Source organism: Sinocyclocheilus grahami, unplaced genomic scaffold (assembly GCF_001515645.1).
Source record: "Sinocyclocheilus grahami isolate Dianchi unplaced genomic scaffold, SAMN03320097.WGS_v1.1 scaffold755.1, whole genome shotgun sequence".
Classification (NCBI taxonomy): Eukaryota; Metazoa; Chordata; class Actinopteri; order Cypriniformes; family Cyprinidae; genus Sinocyclocheilus; species Sinocyclocheilus grahami.
In genome coordinates, this window is record NW_015505934.1 from 510,823 (window position 1) to 530,961 (window position 20,139).

At 35.9% G+C, this 20,139-nt stretch overlaps 1 protein-coding gene across 1 annotated transcript in view; it reads right to left on the reverse strand.

Moving 5' to 3' along the window:
* Nucleotides 1-20,139, reverse strand: part of LOC107561052 (protein turtle homolog B-like) — an 88,885-nt gene that overhangs the window by 52,747 nt on the left and 15,999 nt on the right. The window contains exon 3 of the mRNA XM_016245391.1: nucleotides 16,360-16,506. Coding sequence (XP_016100877.1) covers nucleotides 16,360-16,506 — 147 coding nt within the window. The remainder of the gene's footprint in view (nucleotides 1-16,359; nucleotides 16,507-20,139) is intronic.

Consider the following 20,139-nt stretch of genomic DNA (forward strand, 5'->3'; position numbering starts at 1 on the left):
ATGAGTGCTGAAGGTGTGAGGGAGTTGTACTTTATCAATGCTGGCATGAATTCGCACACCGCTGTGTGATGTAATACAAAAACTTGAAACAGATGATGCTACCCTCCCCTCATTCCCTGCATTATTGGGCATTTTTTCAGCATGACAATGAATATATTCATTCTCCCAAGGTGAAAATCCTTCAGTGGACATGTATTTCACTCAATCTTAACGCTCTTGAGCAGCTGTGGGGGATTCTGTAGAGACGAGCTGAGCAAAACTCCCCATTAAAGATTTAAGGAGGTCGTCCTCCAGGAGTTAAACAGCACAGATGTGAAAATTTGTCATGAACTTGTACACTCAGTGCCAAGAAGTGTCAGAGCAATATACTTTAAGTTCTGGAGGACATACTAAGTACTAGAATATTATACATTTTCTGAATTAAATCTAGGGTGTACTCATTTCTGCAATCCTTCATTTAAACAGAATTGGCTAATTTACTTATCTTACAGAAAATATTAGCATATATTTTGCTGTTTTTATTAAGTATATGTTTAATATGTTTCAATTTTGCCATCTTTCCATGAATTATATTAATTATATTAGCGATCATTAATAAAATACATATTTTATATTTATTCAGAGGGGGTGTACTCATTTATGCTGTGCACTGTATATACACATACACACACACACAGTGTTTGGCAAGTTACTTCCAAGATGTAATACATTATATATTATTAGTTACTGTCTTTTGAATGTAATTAGTTACATTACAATATTACTGTCTCTGAATTGTAATGTGTTACACTACTTTTGAGTTACTGTAATCAAATATTTGTCAAATTGTCAAATATTTCACATATTCATTCATTTTACATATAGAATATGATTTAATAAAAATTGATTTTGTTATTTTTAGTTAAACTTAATTTTTGTTGCTTGTCTGCGCTCGTCCGCCGCCTTTTTTCTCTTCTCCGACCCCGCAGCGCTCTCCTAGCTTACTGTTAGTGGCACCAGTCCAGTGTTTCCAGGTTTTACTCGTGCGATTTCTCCATGTTGAGAGTTTGGTGTCGCACATATTGCCAAGCATTCTTATCCTTTTCTCCGATAAACTGAAAATAACAGGAGTGTGTGTCCATCTCACAAATGTAGAATCCGTCTCTACAGTCATCTCAACCATCTAATTCCAGCAACAGAAGATAGACAAACTAGTTTACCCGCGGATTTTTTTCTCTGGTGCTGTTTTGCGGTGTTGGTAAATTAACCACTTAATTTAGAGTTAAAATATATTGTTGTAACTTGCGTTACTGAGATTGTAACAAGTATTAATATTACCCAAATTTTATTAGTAATGCATTATATTACTGCGTTACAGCAAAACGTAATATACTACTGTAATATTATTACTTTTGTAATGCGTTACACCCAACACTGTATATATATATATATATATACACACACACACACACACACATGTACTTTTATTTTTATATACTTTATGGAAAACCACTTGAATAGTTTTTTATTATTATTATACAAATTATTTAATATATGCAATTTAATATTACACATAATTAAAAACATTTATATTACACATAATTACATATTTTTTTCAACACCTACATGCATACACACGTATATGTTATAATGCCCAGATAACAGGCTATGAGACATAAATATGGAGTAAAGCAAGCATAACGTGGCACCACATAATGTGTTTTTTTGTGAGATTGTCTGGTTACAGTGTGCGGCTCAATGCATCTCCTGTGTGTGATAACTTGAAATGGGTTTTAGTTTTGTAACACTCGAGGGGGAATTATGTTGTGCTGCATGATATTTTATTCAGCACCATCAAATTATTAGTGACTTGTTGCATAATTGGTCATATTTCATGTTTCCACAATTTTGTTTATTGCGTCTCTTGAAATTAATTTGGTGGTTACACTTACACAATTATTTCTAGGCACAATGATTAAGCAATCATTCTATGCACAATGATTGAGAATCAATGATTGATTCTAGGCACAACGTTTGAGCAGAGGATGACAAAGGGACACTATAGGGAGAAAAACTTTTTTTTTTCAAATGTGTTCAAATATTTAAGACAGCACTGTCACAAGAGGGTCACACATTACCACATACATCACAGGAACATCTTGCTCTCCAGGAGCAAAGAAAATATGGGTTTAGCGATATCTCTGCACTTACAGAGACCTGGACTGAACCCTTCTCAAGCCAAGCATCTATTATACATGACTCTAAATGTCAGTAAAACCTGACTGTCTGTTAAACTACTTTGATTTAGCCTTCTTGATCTGGATTGGTCTGATTATAATACTAATTTCCACACCTTGTTTTGCCATTTTCAGCACTGCTTTATTCTGCTTAATTAAAACTTGAACGTTTTCAGTTCTTGAAGGAACCCCCAAGATCTGATGGCACATGACCAGAGTGCTGAAGGCAACATTTCTGAGGCCAGCCGCTAAGACATCTGTGCAAAACACGCCTCCATCTGCTGCGAGTCTCCGTTTACTGCCTTACACACTCTGACACACTGCTGACCTGTGATGTTAACACACTCACACACTCGTGAATGTGGAAAGCACAGGCACACTATAGGCTAACGAGGAAGCTGTGTGTGTCTTATATAAAAAACAGCCTCATCTGTGATTGTCTTCATGTTTCATAGTCACTAAAAAGCAGCCAATTGATATGGACATCTAAGTTTGCCTTTGCTTTTCAATCTACATTCCCATTAGTGTCTAAACATTCAGGCGAATCCACTTGACATTAGCTAAATGCCTGCCACAGCATGCCAAATGGAAAGAGAGCAACTGCCCAACACCTGCTGTGTATACAAATCACTGAGAATATGCCTCACCAGATTAAAAATGCCTTGCTCCAAATATTACTCTGTGATTTAGCGAATAATCCAATAGGTTTAAGATTACTATTCTGTCAATATGAAATTAGGTGACCTAGTGAATATTGCAATGGTGTTTTATTTGGCCATCATGATTTGTTCCTAAAATATTGGAGCTCTAGGGCACGTGAGTGAAAAAGGACAGACAATTAAAAAAAGAAATAGGGGAGGACTTGTTTTATGAATCAGGAATTGATGAGATTATGAAAGGTGTCTGTTTCATTTCAGAAACGGAGAAAGTATTTTTGTTTTGATTTTGTATTGCAGGCATTTTGTAAATTTTGCTTTCAAGTTAACTTTAGTAGCAAAAAAATGTGTGAAGTGGTATTTAGTTCATTTCCATTAATTATTTCAAAACAAGATTCAACAATGAATTTGCATAATTTAAAACATGACACTATCATTGAGAAGTTTAGGGTCACCAAGGCTACATTTATTTGATCAAATATACAGTAATACTGTGAAACTTATCACGTATTTCTTATTATTTGTGTAAGAACTGTTTTCTATTTTAATATATTTATTATATTTTTTTCTGCTGAAAAGCTGATTTTTCAGCAGCCATTACTCCAGTCTTCAGGTTCACATGATCCTTCAGAAATCATTCTAAAATGCTGATTTGCTGCTCAAGACATTGTTCTTTTTATTATCAGTGTTGAAAACAGTTGTGCTGCTTAATATTTTTAAGGAAACCGTAACAAAATCTTTACAGAATTCTTTGATGAAGAAAGTTCAAAATAATTTAATTTATTTGAAACGGTGATGTTTTGTAACAATGTAAAAGAAAAAGTCTTCACTGACATTTTTGATAAATTTAATGCATTTTTGCATTTTATATACTCTAAAAAATCAGTAAAAAAGACCACAATGAACTGTATTATTTTGAAGCAATATTCCATATTTGATTTTACCTGTATTTAGATTTTTGTACTGCATTTAGTTTTCGAATTAACGGAACTGTCATTAAAATTAAAGGCATAATATGTCATTTTCGCCGCTAGAGGGCGCGTATTCAAAATAAACTAATAGACAAAGGCTATTATATATAGCCTTCCTGATACCGTTCGGGGTTCAGACACACTCTCTCTGTTTAAATCTAGATTAAAGACACATCTCTTTGGCCAAGCATTCAAATAATGCATCTCATAATCTTTTACTGCAGTCATAATCTTTTACTGCAGTTATATCTAATCAAATGCACATTATTATTCGTTAGTTTGGGTTAAACAAATCATTTTTGCTTGGTTGGAACAGCAGCTACGCTAATTATGTTTGTACTTGTTTCTCTGTCTTTTGCATAACTAGGATTTACACAAGCTTCAGTCTGGAGCCAGAACACCTGAGAAGAGATGATGCAACCCCTCAGAGGGCTACATAATAATCCCTCCGATATTTCCCAAGGATATTTCTGGGACAAGATGACATCATCTCTTTTGCAATGAGTGTGTGTCAGCCGGCAGCCGGTGATAAAATCACAAGCTCTTATCACAGGCACAGATTGTGTGAAGAATTCAGCTATAATAAGGCTCTGTGGTTACACCGGCCACACAGGCAGTTGTTTTAGTGCATACACACACACACACACACACACACACACACACACACAAACAACACACGCATTGCATCAGTGAGAGCTAATTGGCAGGAGAAGCATGGAGAGGGGGCTGCGTGGAACTAGTCCCACAGGAACATCTTCATCCTGCTCATCTTCCTCTCAGGATCCTGTACAGAGCTGAGCATCTGTGCGAATGCTGCTCGCTGGATTACACCTCATCAGATCACAAGAACTGTTGGTTACACTTTACTTGAAGGGGTGTGCATAAGACTGACATGACACCTTCATAATCATGACATGACACCTACATAATTATGACATGACACATATCATGAATGTGAAGGTTTTTTATGCATGTTTATGACAACTGTCATTAAGTGTCATTCGCTCAGTTATGTCATTTTTAATGCAAATATGACATTATTTGACCTAACCCTACCCCTACCCTTACCCCTAACCATAGCCCATAACAAAGACATCTCAAACAATGTCATCTTTGCATTAAAAATGACATAACTGAGCGAATGACACTTAATGACAGTTCTCATAAACATGCATAAAACCTCCTTCATATTCATGACATGTGTCATGTCATAATTATGTAGGTGTCATGTCAGTCTTATGCACACCCCTTCAAGTAAAGTGTTACCGAACTGTTTACACACATGCAAATATACTGTAAGTGAACCGCACCAGCTGTACACACCGGCATGAAGCTGTTATCCGTCACTTATCTCAACTGCAGGGAGAACCCGAAGCAGAGTGAGAGTTTTGAATGCAGAAAGGACTAAATGGGTTGGAATTTACACTTGGTACGAATCTACATGTCATACATTGAACAAAATGTCAGGATGGTGATCACAATATTGAGCTAATATTGTTAACAAATAAAATATAAAATAAAAATAAAATCCAGCAGTCCACAAATAAAATGTAAAATATTTACTATTATTTATTATTTATTCTGTATTATTTATTACAATTTTTAATTATGCATTTTATTATTGCAGCTAACAGCTATTTGTAATTTATTAATTTATAACCTTTTTTTCAGCGTGATAATTCACAACGGTACATTTCACAGGTCAAATTTATCAAAATAAATAAATGTATCTGGGTAACATTAGTCAAAAACTGCCTACTGTAGCATTCAACCATGAATCGACATTTGTTTAAAATGCACGCTATAGTCATGGACCTTCAAAGGAAGTTGATTTTAAATCAGGGGATGTTGCTGCTGTCAAGGTCACATGATCTACTCAAGTGAATCAATAAAGACATTCAATACAGCACTTCACGTCATTATTACATATTTCTTCCATGCGGAAACACACAGACTCTGACAGACCCGTACCATTAGATCATACTGCCCATACGCTCCTTCAGGAGGCGTTTAAGCTGCTGAGGTGTTATTCATATAACAGATCCCTCTTCATGATTCATTTCTAATATTTAACAAAAGAAACACACCTGAATAAAAGCATCAAATTGCAATGGCTCAAACGAATGTAGCGTCTTTGTTAATGATGGAAGATAAGAGGCAACTCAAAGAGTCAATTATAGCAGCAGCAAAGTGCTTTTCCACAAAAGGAAAATGCCTTTTTTTATATTTGGGAGGTTATGTTTATGTGAATGCAACAAAATTGTAAGTCCAGTCACATATGGAGGGCCCATCGGTGAGAAAAATTTATTTTCTTATCTCTCAGACACTCTTGGTCAAACACAGATTAAATGTGAGCGACACATACTGAGAAGACTGGAGCCTCACCGGAGGCTGAAAGGGGAAACTGAAAGCCTGGTGGACAAGGGGCATTTCAACAGAACCCAAAAAGAATACAAACATCACTGAGCATCACTGCTCTTTCTGCAAACCAACTCCGCTGTCCCTGCTGAAACAAACACTGATTCAATTGTCTCTGTTACTTCCTTCCATGACAAATGTCAAAAGTAGTTCACCTCACTGCTACAGGAAGTGGATGTATTATGTTCTCACATCTGCATATACAGTGGGTACGGAAAGTATTCAGACCCCCTTAAATTTTTCACTCTTTGTTATATTGCAGCCATTTGCTAAAATCATTTAAGTTAATTTTTTTTCCTCATTAATGTACACACAGCACCCTATATTGACAGAAAAACACAGAATTGTTGACATTTTTGCAGATTTATTAAAAAAGAAAAACTGAAATATCACATGGTCCTAAGTATCCTGTTACTTCCTTCCATGACAAATGTCAAAAGTAGTTCACCTCACTGCTACAGGAAGTGGATGTATTATGTTCTCACATCTGCATATAGCTGTGATAAGTCTGATTCATTTTAGTGAATCAGTTTGTTCACTGCAATAAACAATTCACTGTTCAAATAAAGGAATATGATAAAGGAATAGTTCACACAGAGATGAAAATGTACTTATCCTCAGATCATCCAATGTTTCTTCATCAGAATTTGGACAAATTTACCATTACATCATTCCCCAATGGATCAAAATGTATCATTACATCATTCACCAGTGGATCCTCTGCAGTGAATGTGAGCATCAGAATGAGAGTTCAAACATCTTATAAAAGCATCACAATAATCCACAAGTAATCCACACGTCAGTCTATTAATTAACATCTTGTGTTGCAAAAATCTGCATGTTTGTAATAAACAAATCCATTCTTAAGATGTTTTTAACTTCAAACTGCTGTTTCTGGCTAAAATAAGGGTCCTCTATGCATAATACTGCTTTCTCCAGTGAAAAAGTAGTCTTGTCTGAATCAGGAGAGAAATATGCACAAATGAAAACAGTGAAAAAAAAAAATATGTCGGTGGATTTTGATGTGAGAGGACAACAGGCGATGGACTTTTTCACTAGATGAAGCATTAATATGGATTATGGACAAACACACAGCTTTTCACTTCACAAGACATTCATTGATGGACTGGAGTCATGAGGATTACTTTGGATTGTTGAGATGTTTTTAATCAGCTGTTTGGACTCTCATTCTGAAGGCTCCTATTCACTGCAGAAGATCCACTGGTGAGCTAAATTTCTTCAAATCTGTTTATGATGAAGAAACAAACTCATCTACATTTTGGATGGCCTGAAGGTTGGTAATTTTTCAGCAAAAATTATTTCTTTAAATTAAATACTCTTCGTCATCACTGTTCTACTCCGTTATGTACAGTTTTCTGTTAGTGTGTGAGTGTGTGTTTCAAAGTAGCTTCGCAGACACTGTCATAAAGACACGGCTAATAAGAACAGGTAAAATAAACTGCTCCAGCTGTGAACTTCATTCCGGTTTGTCTTTATTTATTCAGGTTTTAAGAAGAGTAAAATTTATCAAGTAGATAATATGGTACAGGGCGATTTATTAAAAAATAATAAAAAATCTTGCTCACATCGCAGTACACTAACAAAGAAGCAAGCCTGAGGTAACAATTTGTAATACAAAACCGCAGGGACACATTTCACTCAGTTCATATTGTGTGTTTATGTGATGATGGTGCAACTGTGAAACCTGCTACAACATGAAAGAAATCAGTAAAATGGAGCCAGTAAGGAGTTCAAGGGGAGATGGAGTGATACACAAAGCTAATTAAGCACAAACATAAAAGCCAGAACCAGCCCCCAGACCACTATTCTGAAACACTAATCATAATGTAAAAATCCTCTTTATCTCAAGCTGATGGAGATCTAGAAGATGATCCAAAAGGCTCTAGAAACTACTGGCCCCCGGCTCCTGTATCTACTTCACACATGCATGAAAGAATGACTCTTGCAGATTTCAGGCTTCAATTCTCCGTTTTCATATTACAGACATATATAATCACCTTCCACACTTTGATCTGCTTACACATGTAATTAGAGATGCACCGATACCACTTTTTCCAGTACTCGCCCGATACCGATACTTTTATTTTTGGTACTTGTCGATGCTGTAATAATGCAGGGAACCACTCGTTATAAATCTCCTAACTGTGATATTTTCAGAAATAGAAGTCGCGTTTTTTCATCTGAAACGTGCTGCGATTTATATTCCAAAGCCTCTCATATAATGAAGAAACACTCAAGCAAGCAAAACACGTGCAATGCGTGCATGTATTTGTACTGGTGCAGAATGAGAGGACAGTAGTACAGCCTAGCGCATTTCACACAGGCTGCTAGATTCACTTTCGCCAGAAAGTCGTGTATGCCTAAGGTTGAAAATACATGATGTTTATAGTGAATGCCCCGATAAATTGTTTATTTTTACGATTAAGTTTTAATCCAAATGATGCGTGTGCTAAGTGAACATCAAAGATCACACAACAGAATTGCGCGCGTGCTCTCTCTCTCTCTCTCTCCCTACCGTTAAGTAACTTGTGCATTGTTTTACTTACTTGTTTTTGACATATCGGACCGAACTACAAACTTTCCAGTGAGGTCTGTGAAAAAGATATATTCACTCGACTAGCTCGCGCATCTGCGCCGCCGCGCGCTCAATCCACTCAGCGTGCTTTGTTTATCAGCTCGCGCACATCAGCTATACAGGCGTTAATACTGAATGTTTAACATTATATTCATTGCATATACTTCGTAATAGACATCCTTAACTTCTTTCTGCTGTCTGTTGTTCTGTTGTCGGTGTTTCTTTGTTTGCATATGGCTGTGTGGTATCGGCGTTTGGTATCGGGGCATTTTAACGAGTACGAGTACAAGTACAGGAGACCAGTATCGGGCCCGATAGGTGCATCCCTACATGTAATCCTTGGCGTTTGTCCTCCTCTGTTATCTTGTGAATATTGTTCATGATATATAGTGTATGGCTAATTATGTAATTTTATTTCAGGTTAATTCAACATAGACAGCATGATAAAGAGCTGGGGACGCACAATATATTGGGACTACACTGATTATCAGCTGATATTTTTAATTAATCTGTACTGGGTGTTCATTCTCATTTATGATTTTAGTTTTATAGTACAGAATTTTCTATTTATAGTTTTTTATTATTATCATTATTTTTTTATTATGTTATAATTTGTATTATAACAACGTATATTTCATAATTTTAATTGTAAGTGTTAACTTTCATTTAGTTTTAATAGTTCTATTTAGCTTTAATTTATTTTATTTCATTTTTCATTTTAGTAATTTTAGTAAACTTATTTTATTTCAGTTAGGTGCCAAGACAACATTTATTTTTATTTATTTTTCTTATTCAGGTGTTAATATTTAGTTTCATCTAATTTCAGCTTTATTTCAATTAACGAACAATTTTTAGTTAACAAAAACAACATTGCTACGAGCATGAAACCATCAAAATAATCTAATAAACAACTTGATGTCCAATGTAAAACCTGGGTCTTGAAGTAAAACCACCATTCCATGTAAATCCTGCAGCAGTTGTTGGTGTCTCCCCTTTTTAATTAGTAAATAGCTTAAAAGTCAGTTCAACCATCAAACATTCTCTCACAAACACGCAACACATTTCTCAATGAAACGAGTGAACAGACTGGAATAACGGCAGTAAGTCATTAATTGTAAGAGTAGTGCATGATGGCACCACTCTTACCACTATGGTACCCGAGGGGCTGGCATGCTGTCAGCTTCATTTATACTCAATGACAACACACCAAGGGCCATCCCTCAACTAAAACTGAACAACCAGGCCTGTCTGCTGCCTGTAGCTAAACCCACACTTCCCATTCCCATTAACAAACCAACAAACATTCTGCAGGTCAACAGACTGTCACAATCAGAGCTACAAATATAAATTCCGCCAGTTCTAGAATTCTGTGCCTACCGTTGTGCTATCATTTAAAAGTCTTTATCTCATGCCATGATGCCATCTGGAGTGTTTCTGAAGCATATGGCCTTGCGATGCTGAGCATTCAGCACCCACATGAGAGTGTGAGGCCATCAGGACCATGGACAGCTCCCCGGTCCACAAACATCAGCACCACGGACAGCTCCCTAACTCAACCCTCTAGTGACTCTGCTGTAAGGTCAGTTTAATTCATCACAGACCTGATAATGAGCCAATTAGAATTAAAGCATAAGCAACAGTATCATCCAAACAGCCATGCTTCACCCTGAAGATCAATGAAGCCGAAAGAAAACCTGTTGTGCTCGTTTGTCTCTGTGGCTTTATCAGTGTTTGTGCTCTATCCAAAGAGGTCGCAACTTCATTCGCTTAACAAGCTTTGTGGAAAAGAAGATTTGTAATGGCATTATCAAAATTGCAGTTCATCTAAGCCGATTTATATATAACAGCGCTTTTTTGAACTCCAACTTCTATGCTTTGGATGAATTCACCTGCTCGAAGACGAATGAGCCTTTTATGTCACAAGTCTCTAAACCAACAATGCACGCTCTTAATTAAACACAAAGATGTCTAGCAGGCAATTTGCACCTGTTTAAAATGACAATTACTTCATCGTTCAGGCTGAACATAAGAGTCAGAGTAACATCAGTATTCTTGTATCCTTTTGCTTTGCATTTCAGGCTACAGAGGAGCGCTGTGGATGCATTTAAAATAAAGCAGTAAGTCACTTGAAACATTTAAAAATATGGTTATTATTAATATAAACATAAACCATTAAGATGGTTTATTAGCCTATAACTTTTGGAAAGTTGACATTCCGTATTTCATCTAAAACGTTTTAAACAGCAGTTTGTTTATAATTATTATGCATGCAGTTTTTAACTACCTCATATCAAGAGACAATAATTGTACATTTAAAACAAACAAACAAACAATTAAATAAAAAATACATACATACATACATATGGTCACATCTTAGAATCATTTAAAATGAACTAAAAGTCAAAATGGTTCAAATTCGTTTATATATTATTATGAATGCAGCTTTATATTAAGACAATATGTGTACATTTAAATGTATATTTTAAATAAGTAAATAATTCTTCAAAATATGGTGAATCTGGAGACCTTTTGGCTTGAGTGTATTCACAGCAAGTGATCTGCCACCAGCAATCAAGCAATGTCACAGCATGAGAGTGGAAATGCAGTATATGCATGATTTTTGGACTGCCCTGAGACTAAGCAACAGATGTTCTCTCCTCATGCGGGTATCCCATTAAATCCCATGGGATTAGCGTTAGCTCAAAGTCAGTTTGGAATAGATTTAACTGCTCTGCTCTCCTCTCTGACCCTACCATAGGGATCTGAGTATTAAAAAGACGAGACGCTACAACAACCCAACCTCTCACCTTGTGGCCAGGACATGACCTCCTAGCTTCTTAGAGTCAAGTTAACTTCATTAAGTCACCACAAGGTGATTAATAAAAAAATAAGCAGATAAACGGTGTGTCCTTCCTGTATACATCACACCCCAGAAAACAGGATGAACAGCAGCTGTCTTTCGAACTGAAAGGGGAAGGGCTTGTATTGAGCATAAGAGCACGTGAGTGGTGTCAGATCAGGGGTGACAAACAGCCACTAATCACAGAATAGGCTTCATAAAAGAGCCATATAAGTCTACTTGAAAAACGTAAAAATGAACACCCTAGAAACCCTGAGAATGCCTTAGCAACCACTTACAAGCATTGTTTTGGATGGAGAAGAACCATTCACATTACCTCCGAAAATGTAAAATTTATTTTTAGCCTCACAATGATTAGGCTTTTGATTATGACACTGGCTAACAATAGAAATCAAAGACTAATTCGGACTATAAATAACTTCCAAAAAGGGAAATAGTAAAAGTGAACATTTAGGGTTTGGGCTTTTCTGTTTGGATTTCAATGAGAGTTTGGTGCTTCCCCTCTCCAACTTTGCAAGAAATTTAATCTGAAATTCAAAGGATTAGTGTTAACCAGCAGTGGAGTGTAAATCTGCTGTAAGATCACAGAGAAAGCAGAGGATCTCTAGTGCTGCTCTGTGCTGGAGTTTATTCTCTCCACACACATTCAGCACTGCAGAGGAAATTAAGTTATTTAAGGAGTCAGACCACCTATTAGAGATCTTAGTTACTGTAAATAGTGCAGCAATAGAGATGTTAACAATACCAAAAGATATATTTAAAGAAATAATTTACCATAAAAAAACATTGTCAGAATTCCCTCATGCCATGACAAATATATCCATATCCAATTACCAATAAGCAGAAACAATGTATTTATTAATTAATTTGTTTGTTCATTTAAATAAATATGTATAAATTAATTAATTCAAGAAAGAAAGGAAGAATGGGTATACGAATAAGAGCAATCAATGCTTAACTGAGAAAACACAGCCCAAAACAATTATTTAAATTAATGTAACCATTAACATCACAAACAACTTAACATAAATATTATTATTATTATTATTACTATTATTATTATTATTATCATCATCATTGCCAATAAAATATTACATATATAAATAATTTAAAAAGGCTTCAAATGTAATATTAATTTTTACAATAACTAAAAGATAATTATTGGTAGAAAAAATTAAGTAGATTTTTTTAAACAAATTTTGAACATCTAATAACAATAATAATAATACTGTATTTAAAAAATATACTGTAATTATCTGCCAGGACATTATCCATTCATTTTACAAACATTTCCGTTAACTCTAAAACACAACATAATACAGTGCAAAATTCAAAATACAGTTAAAACACCTGTTTAATAGAAAGAAAGAAAGAAAGAAAGAAAGATTTTTTTTTCAATAGTGTTGCTTCTGAAGGTTTGAATATAGTGCCACATATGTCTTTCTCCTGTTGTGTTTCACAGCAGAAAGATGATGAAGTGATACAGGTTTGGAACAACATGGGGGCGAGTACATTTAAATTTTTGGTTGACTTGCTGCTTTAAACACACAGATCAAAGATGTGCACACCAATGTGTCTCTTCAATAATCAACCATATGAGCGTTAAACCTTGATGCATTGATGAACCATTACATCACTTCCTCTCCCCCTGCTTAGCACTTTTGACATGTGCCTCGCACCTCAAACGACACAAGTGCAAATTTGTGTGTGTGAAAATATCACAAGAACCGTAAAACAACAGCTCTGAGGAATGGAGCGAAAGCAGCTAACATGGAGCTTTTTTTTTTTCCTGAGAGCCACACACTCGCCTTGCTAACCGCCCCTTAAACGGCCCCAAACACACCAGCACTCCACACAATAACCTTCAGAAAGCACTTCATCAACCGGCCCCATGCATATATTCATAGAGATGCAAAAGCTCTACGCTTGTGAGGGTTTTTTTTTTTTTGCACAAAAGCCTGCAGAAACACCTCGGAGAGAGCGGGAATCACTAATGAGGGGTGAAGACCTGCCCGTCACACAGATGAGAAGCAAACATATTACAGTACACCCTAAAGTACAGTTTAGTCTCTGATTAAACTGTGTAAAATAGATTGGCGGAGCTCTTATTGTGTGCTCTGAATCCCGTGCTGCTTTTCCCAGCGCTAGACAGATTGGTTGTGGTCTCATAAAAGAAACTGCTGATATTAGTGTGTTAGTCACACAGAGCCGCAAGGCACACAGTAAAACACACATCCACACGCGGCTGATAAATTGACCTGTTTCCAACTTCTGACTCCAACTTGTGTGCTGAGCTGCTGGATTTAAGACTAGCAACAACACAAATGGATACAAACATACACAATGTCACGGAGCGACGTTGCAGTGGGCATGAGGGAGGATGGGCACCCTTTCATCCTCCAAAAACTTGAGAGTCAAATAAAAAGATTCCCAGAATTACAACTAGTGGTCGACCAATATTGTTTTTTTGACAGCTGATGCCGATATCTTGGAAAGCAGGGTGGCCGATGGCCGATATAAAGCCAATATAATTTTATGTATTTGAATTAATATTTAAGAAATTTGAAATCATTTGAAAATTTATAAAAAAAATAAATGTGTTAAATAAACATACTTATACTTTAGATGACAAAGTATTTTCACATATAAATAAATATTTAATAAAAATATAATTAAAAAGGAAGTAAACACTGTAACCAACAGGGCACTCAGTATTCTGGGAAGTTTGTGTGCATTAATCATATTTTTTCAAATAAAGACAAGGTAATATTCATTGTACATACAGCACACAGTGAAAATGACATGAATATGACAGTGGGAAAATGCATAAAGTGCAGCATAATTTAAAATCACTAGTTTAAAGTTTGTCGATCGCGCGTCTCCAGTGAAGCTGAACTCTCCTCCTGTCAGCATTCAATTTGCACGGACCGACCGTCACGCAGAGAACACGCGATCATGCAGGATACACATACACACTTCACAAGATCTCACAACTGGATCTGACTAAGTTTGTAAGGTTTTTAAAATTGGATGTTAATTAGACATTCAAAGATTTGTTTAAATGATATAAATGCGTATTTGCTGAATGCTGACGGCAAACAAGGAAGTATTATAATGTTTGCCTTTCTTATTGTCGTTATAAGACTTTTTGTATACATTTTAATTCCTTTGTTTAACCATTCTATCTGATTATTAGACAGACTTCTATCCGTATTTAGACAGAACTGTGTAACGACAACAGCGAACAAGAGGGAGAATGTGAGCACTGTGTGCCCAGGCGCTGCCGTTCTCAGCGCCGTCCAAATAAAAGTCTGTCGCGCCTCGAACGCAACTTATCAGCTGATGCCGATATTTAAAAAAAAAAAAAGTCACATATCGGCCTTGGCGATATATCGGTCGACCACTAATTACAACACAGTGTGTAACTGCAGAGTTGTGCATTTGGAAGGGTGATCTGATTCACAGCTGTTGTCTATTAGAAGAGGCTGAGCGTATATCACACAGCAATGAGCTAGAGTTAATGTGCTGTAACCGGTTTGGGGATTTGGGTGTCTGCTACCTAGGCAACGGAATCTAGAAGGTAGAGTGACATGATGCATTTCACAGGAAGACTGACAACAGTGCCGTAACCAGCCACGATGCGGCAACAACAGCCAATCAGAACAGTGCATGGACGGGTTTTCTCTGTTTGATCGCTATCACACTTACAATACACTGCACAATGTAAAACACATACTGGACCTTTCCCATTTGGACACTTGCAACAAATTACCAACACTTTTCAAGCAAAACATTAGACATTTAAGAAGAACTATTGATAAAATGACCTTCGGACCAGTTAAAGTAATTGAAAAATGGTTCAGATTAAGGACGTTACCATTTAAAAGTTTATATTTCTTAAGAAATTGTAATTACTATGCTTTTATTCAGCAATAATTATCAATAAATGTGTAGTAAAAATATTATTTTTTTGTTTAAATTGATCAAAAGTGACAGTAAAGACATTTAAAATGTTACATTTCCATATAAAATAAATGCTTTTATTAATCCAATATCTTTAAAAAAAAATGTGTCATGTTTCCACAAAAATATTAAGCAGCACTACTGTTTGCAACATTGATAATAATAAGAAATGCTTCATGAGCACCAAATCAGTATATGAGAATGATTTCTGATGGATCATGTGGCACTGAAGACTGGAGTAACAACTGTTAAAAATTTAGCTTTGCCGTCACAGAAATAAATTACATTTTAAATTATATTCAAATAGAAATCAGTTATCTTAAATTGTAATAATATTTCACAATATTAACATTTTCCCAGTATTTTTTTATCAAATAAATGCAACTTTGGTGAGCATAAGAGACTTAATGACCCCAAACTACTTCTGAAAAAAGCATCATTAGGGCTGTGCCACAGAGAGTAAAACCAAATAGCCAAATAAGTAAGACAGACTTACAGCTGGTTAGGACAACTTTCTTTATCACAACACATCTGGTAAGGATATAAACTGACAACAAACATGTTCTGGGATGAACCTGACATTCTCAGCCTGATCCAGGCTCTCCTTCCTCAGCCTAAAAACAAAAGCTGAACCCTATAGTGACATAAGAGAAAAACTGATCTTAGGTCAGAGACTCACCGTTGACTGTGAGGTGCACCCAGCTGCCGTTGTGAAAGGTGTGGTACTGTTGTTCCAGCATCAGGACCTTGCACTCGTACCAGCCCTGGTCTTCCGAACGAACCCTCTCAATACGTAGAGATGACTTGCCATGCAGGCTGGCTCGGCCTGTGGAGTTCAGAGACAAACGAAAGATGTGAGAGATGCTCTAACGGTATCCAAAACACCCGTCTACCACAAAACAGCAAGTAAACGGTTTAAATAAATCAGTTTGAGACACAAATATTACTCAATTTAGATTTCAAATGGCATTTAAAATTATAATGAACAGATAATTAAAACATTTATTTCAGAATGCATTTTATCTCAATTAAATGTGTTTTAAAAACTAAATAAATTTTATTAATAATTATTTGTATACTTTATAATTTTTTTAGTATTCTTTTTATTCACACCACTCTAAGCTGGTCTTTTAATAAATGCTACAACTTTCTGGTTTTGTACATGAAAAAAAAAAGCCTAAGGACATTTACACATTTAATTCAAGTAAAATAAATCTAATTGTTTATCTTTGCACTAGCAATAATGTACACAGCCTGGGTCCATAGCCGCATCACTGTGTGATGTTTTAGTGACAGCAGTGTCAGGTCCAGGGGCCGTGAAGGCTGAAGTGAGAGCCGAAGTGGCCCACAGTAATTTCTGACACTCCCATGAGCACATGGAAAAACACACATCTCTAACCGCGCCAGACATGGGCAAATCCATCATGACACTATGATATAGCTAGCTAGCTGTCTTCGAGGGTCAAGCAGAGAGGGGGATTTATGCCTTTTTCCGTATATTCTGCCAACAGTGCTGGACAGATGGCAGGAAACAATATCCGCACAGGCAGAGGGATTGCAAGACAGCAGCATTAAAGGCTATTAAGGGCCTGTGTTTGTCCTCAAAAACCTTTTTTTTTCCAATACAAAAGGCATTACCACAGCCAATACACAGTCTGAAAAGAATTTGTTATAGTCCCACAACATACAAAATAAAAGAATATTATGCAAATGAACTCAATATCTTGCATGCACATTAGTTGGACGGTCTGAAAGAATTTTTGTGTGTGTGATTTGAGCTAAAGAAGCATAACTTATTGTTAGATATTATTCTTTTTTTGAAATAGTGTTACGCTGACAAACAATTTCAGACATTTGTGTCTTTCTTCACTCGAATAGAAAGCAGCACTATTAGGGCGACTGGAAATAGTACACTATTGTGCCCACTGAACACCAAGGTCACACAATCAAAAATATTCCTTACACACAGCTTCTGTGAGGCCCTGCAGATCAAAAACACTGAAGGAGAACCAGAAGCGAAATGAGAGCGGTCAAACGCCCGGCCTATTTTTACAGCTGTGAGAGAATGTTGATGGGAGATAGAGAAACAACGCTGACATGCGATGTAGGTTAAAGATAGTCCTCAAGAAGTGACACGCTGAAGGTCAATACAGTATGGAAGCATGAAACTGCTTCTCTTACATTCATATTTTTTTCTCTTGTTCTTTCTCTCTCTCCCTCATTAAGTTAAAGGCACAGTTCAAACCTGTGTGCGGAAGACAAAAGCAGACATTTTTGAAGAACTTTGAAGAATTTGACCCCACTGCCCTTCATATGGTCAAAACAAAAAAGAGGAAGAAAATTAAGGTTTGGAACGACACAAGGGTGAGTACATTATGCAGTGTTATTATTGTTCACTAAAACTAACACTATTAAAAATTATTTCTGTTCACTGAAATAAAGCTGAATAAAAATGTAGCAAGACTTAGAAACATTTGAAATATATACAGTACATTTAAGTTGAAGAACTTAAAATACTAAAACTAAAATAAAAAATATATATATATATAAATTGACAAAAGCACATAAAAATATTTTTATTAGGACTTGAACTGAAATTAAAAAAGAAAATTATAAAATAATATATAAATAAAAAATAAAATAATAAGCTAATACAAAATACATTCTTTCAACTCTATTTAGAATTAATGAATAATACAGTGTCTTTCAGATATGTGGGCACTTTATCATCTCTCAATCTCATGGTTACACAAAGACCCAATACATGGGATTCATATGGAGTCATTTGGTGGACATTTGATATCTATGCCTGAGTTATGCTGGACGCACACCAGTTACCATTACAGCAGGGGTCTCACGCACTAAGACACAGAGCTACTGTAGATGTGCAGAGTTAATCTGGAGGAGGCAGTGTCCAATATAAGGCCAGAGGTCAGAGGAAATACACTGCTGAATGAGACCTCATGTATATATAGGTCACAAGGTCATCTATGGCAATTATAGATCCTGCTCAGTGGAACAAATAAAAGACATGTGGAACTTGTGCTTCCTGTGTGGAACGATACAAATAGAACAGTATGTACATATTACTGCAACAAACAAAGATGTTACTGATATATGTACGACACACATATTAAAGGGATAGTTCACCCAAAAATGAAAATTACCCCATGATTTACTCACCCTCAAGCCATCCTAGGTGCATATGACTTTCTTCTTTCAGACAAATACAATCTGAGTTATATTAAAAATGACCTGACTCTTCCCAGCTTTATAATGGCAGTGAATGGGGGTCGAGATTTTGAAGCCCAAAAAAGTGTGTTCATTCATCATAAAAAGTGCTCTACATGGCTCCGGGAGGTTAATAAAGGCCTTCTGAAGTGAAGCGATGCGTTTGTGTAAGAAAAATATCCATATTTAAAGCTTTATAAGCCGTAATCTCTAGCTTCCGCTAACTGTCGTATGCGCGTTCACGAGAGAGTGGCAATCCAGTGGATGACGTAGGACGTTAGGTGTTGCCCAAAACTGATAAAAAAACTAATATTTTTATTTAAATTTCAAAAAGTTTTATATGTATTTTTAATACTTAAAAAAACAATAAATAACCATTATTTAAAATGCACTATACGAATTATTATGCAATTAATTTTATTTTTTCCAAAATACATAAACAATAAAAACTAAAATCAATCATGTTAAATGCCGTTAAAATGATTAATTAAAGTTTTTGGTTTTTAGTATTTTATTTTTTATTATTATTTTATTTTATTATGTTTCTTATTTATTATTTTTGTTTTATTATTATTATAGACCAAATAAAAATTTCAAATAAGATTTCATATCAGGCACATCCCAGGTTTGAAGCACCGGCAGCAACTGCCTTTGAGATTTTTTTATTTCTTAATTTGTTAAAAAAAAAAAAACAGCTCAGCACTGCACAATCGCTGCCGGAAATTCAGCTGTGGATTCAGGATGAGAGAAAGTAAAAAATAAAAAAAAACTTTGCAATCTCATTACCATTCATTCTGAGTGAGAGCTATTAAAATTGCATATCCTGCCCCGAGCCACGACTGATAAACTATCACAGTTTCTTTGCTTTTATAAATCTGACATGCTCTTAAAATATGCCCTTTCTGTTTCCACTCCTTATCAATTATGTAATCTCAATTAGGAAGAAAAGGATCGTATTTGATCTCCCGCGCTCCCCTCCACCCCATCCCAAAACCCCTTTCATCTGTTCGGCTGATGCTTTGCTCTTGAGATCAGCACCTATTTCACCTGTCCACAGATCTGGACCGTCAGATACACAGGAGCAAAAGATAAGAGCTTTCTTCAAACCAGCCCACAAGTTTCGATTCATAATTTGTTGACACGGCCAGCTCTTGCCCTGTGATAAAGCTTTCAGCCTCTATGAGCAAGATTAAATAATGTGCTGAGATCTGGACTGATCTGGCTGATT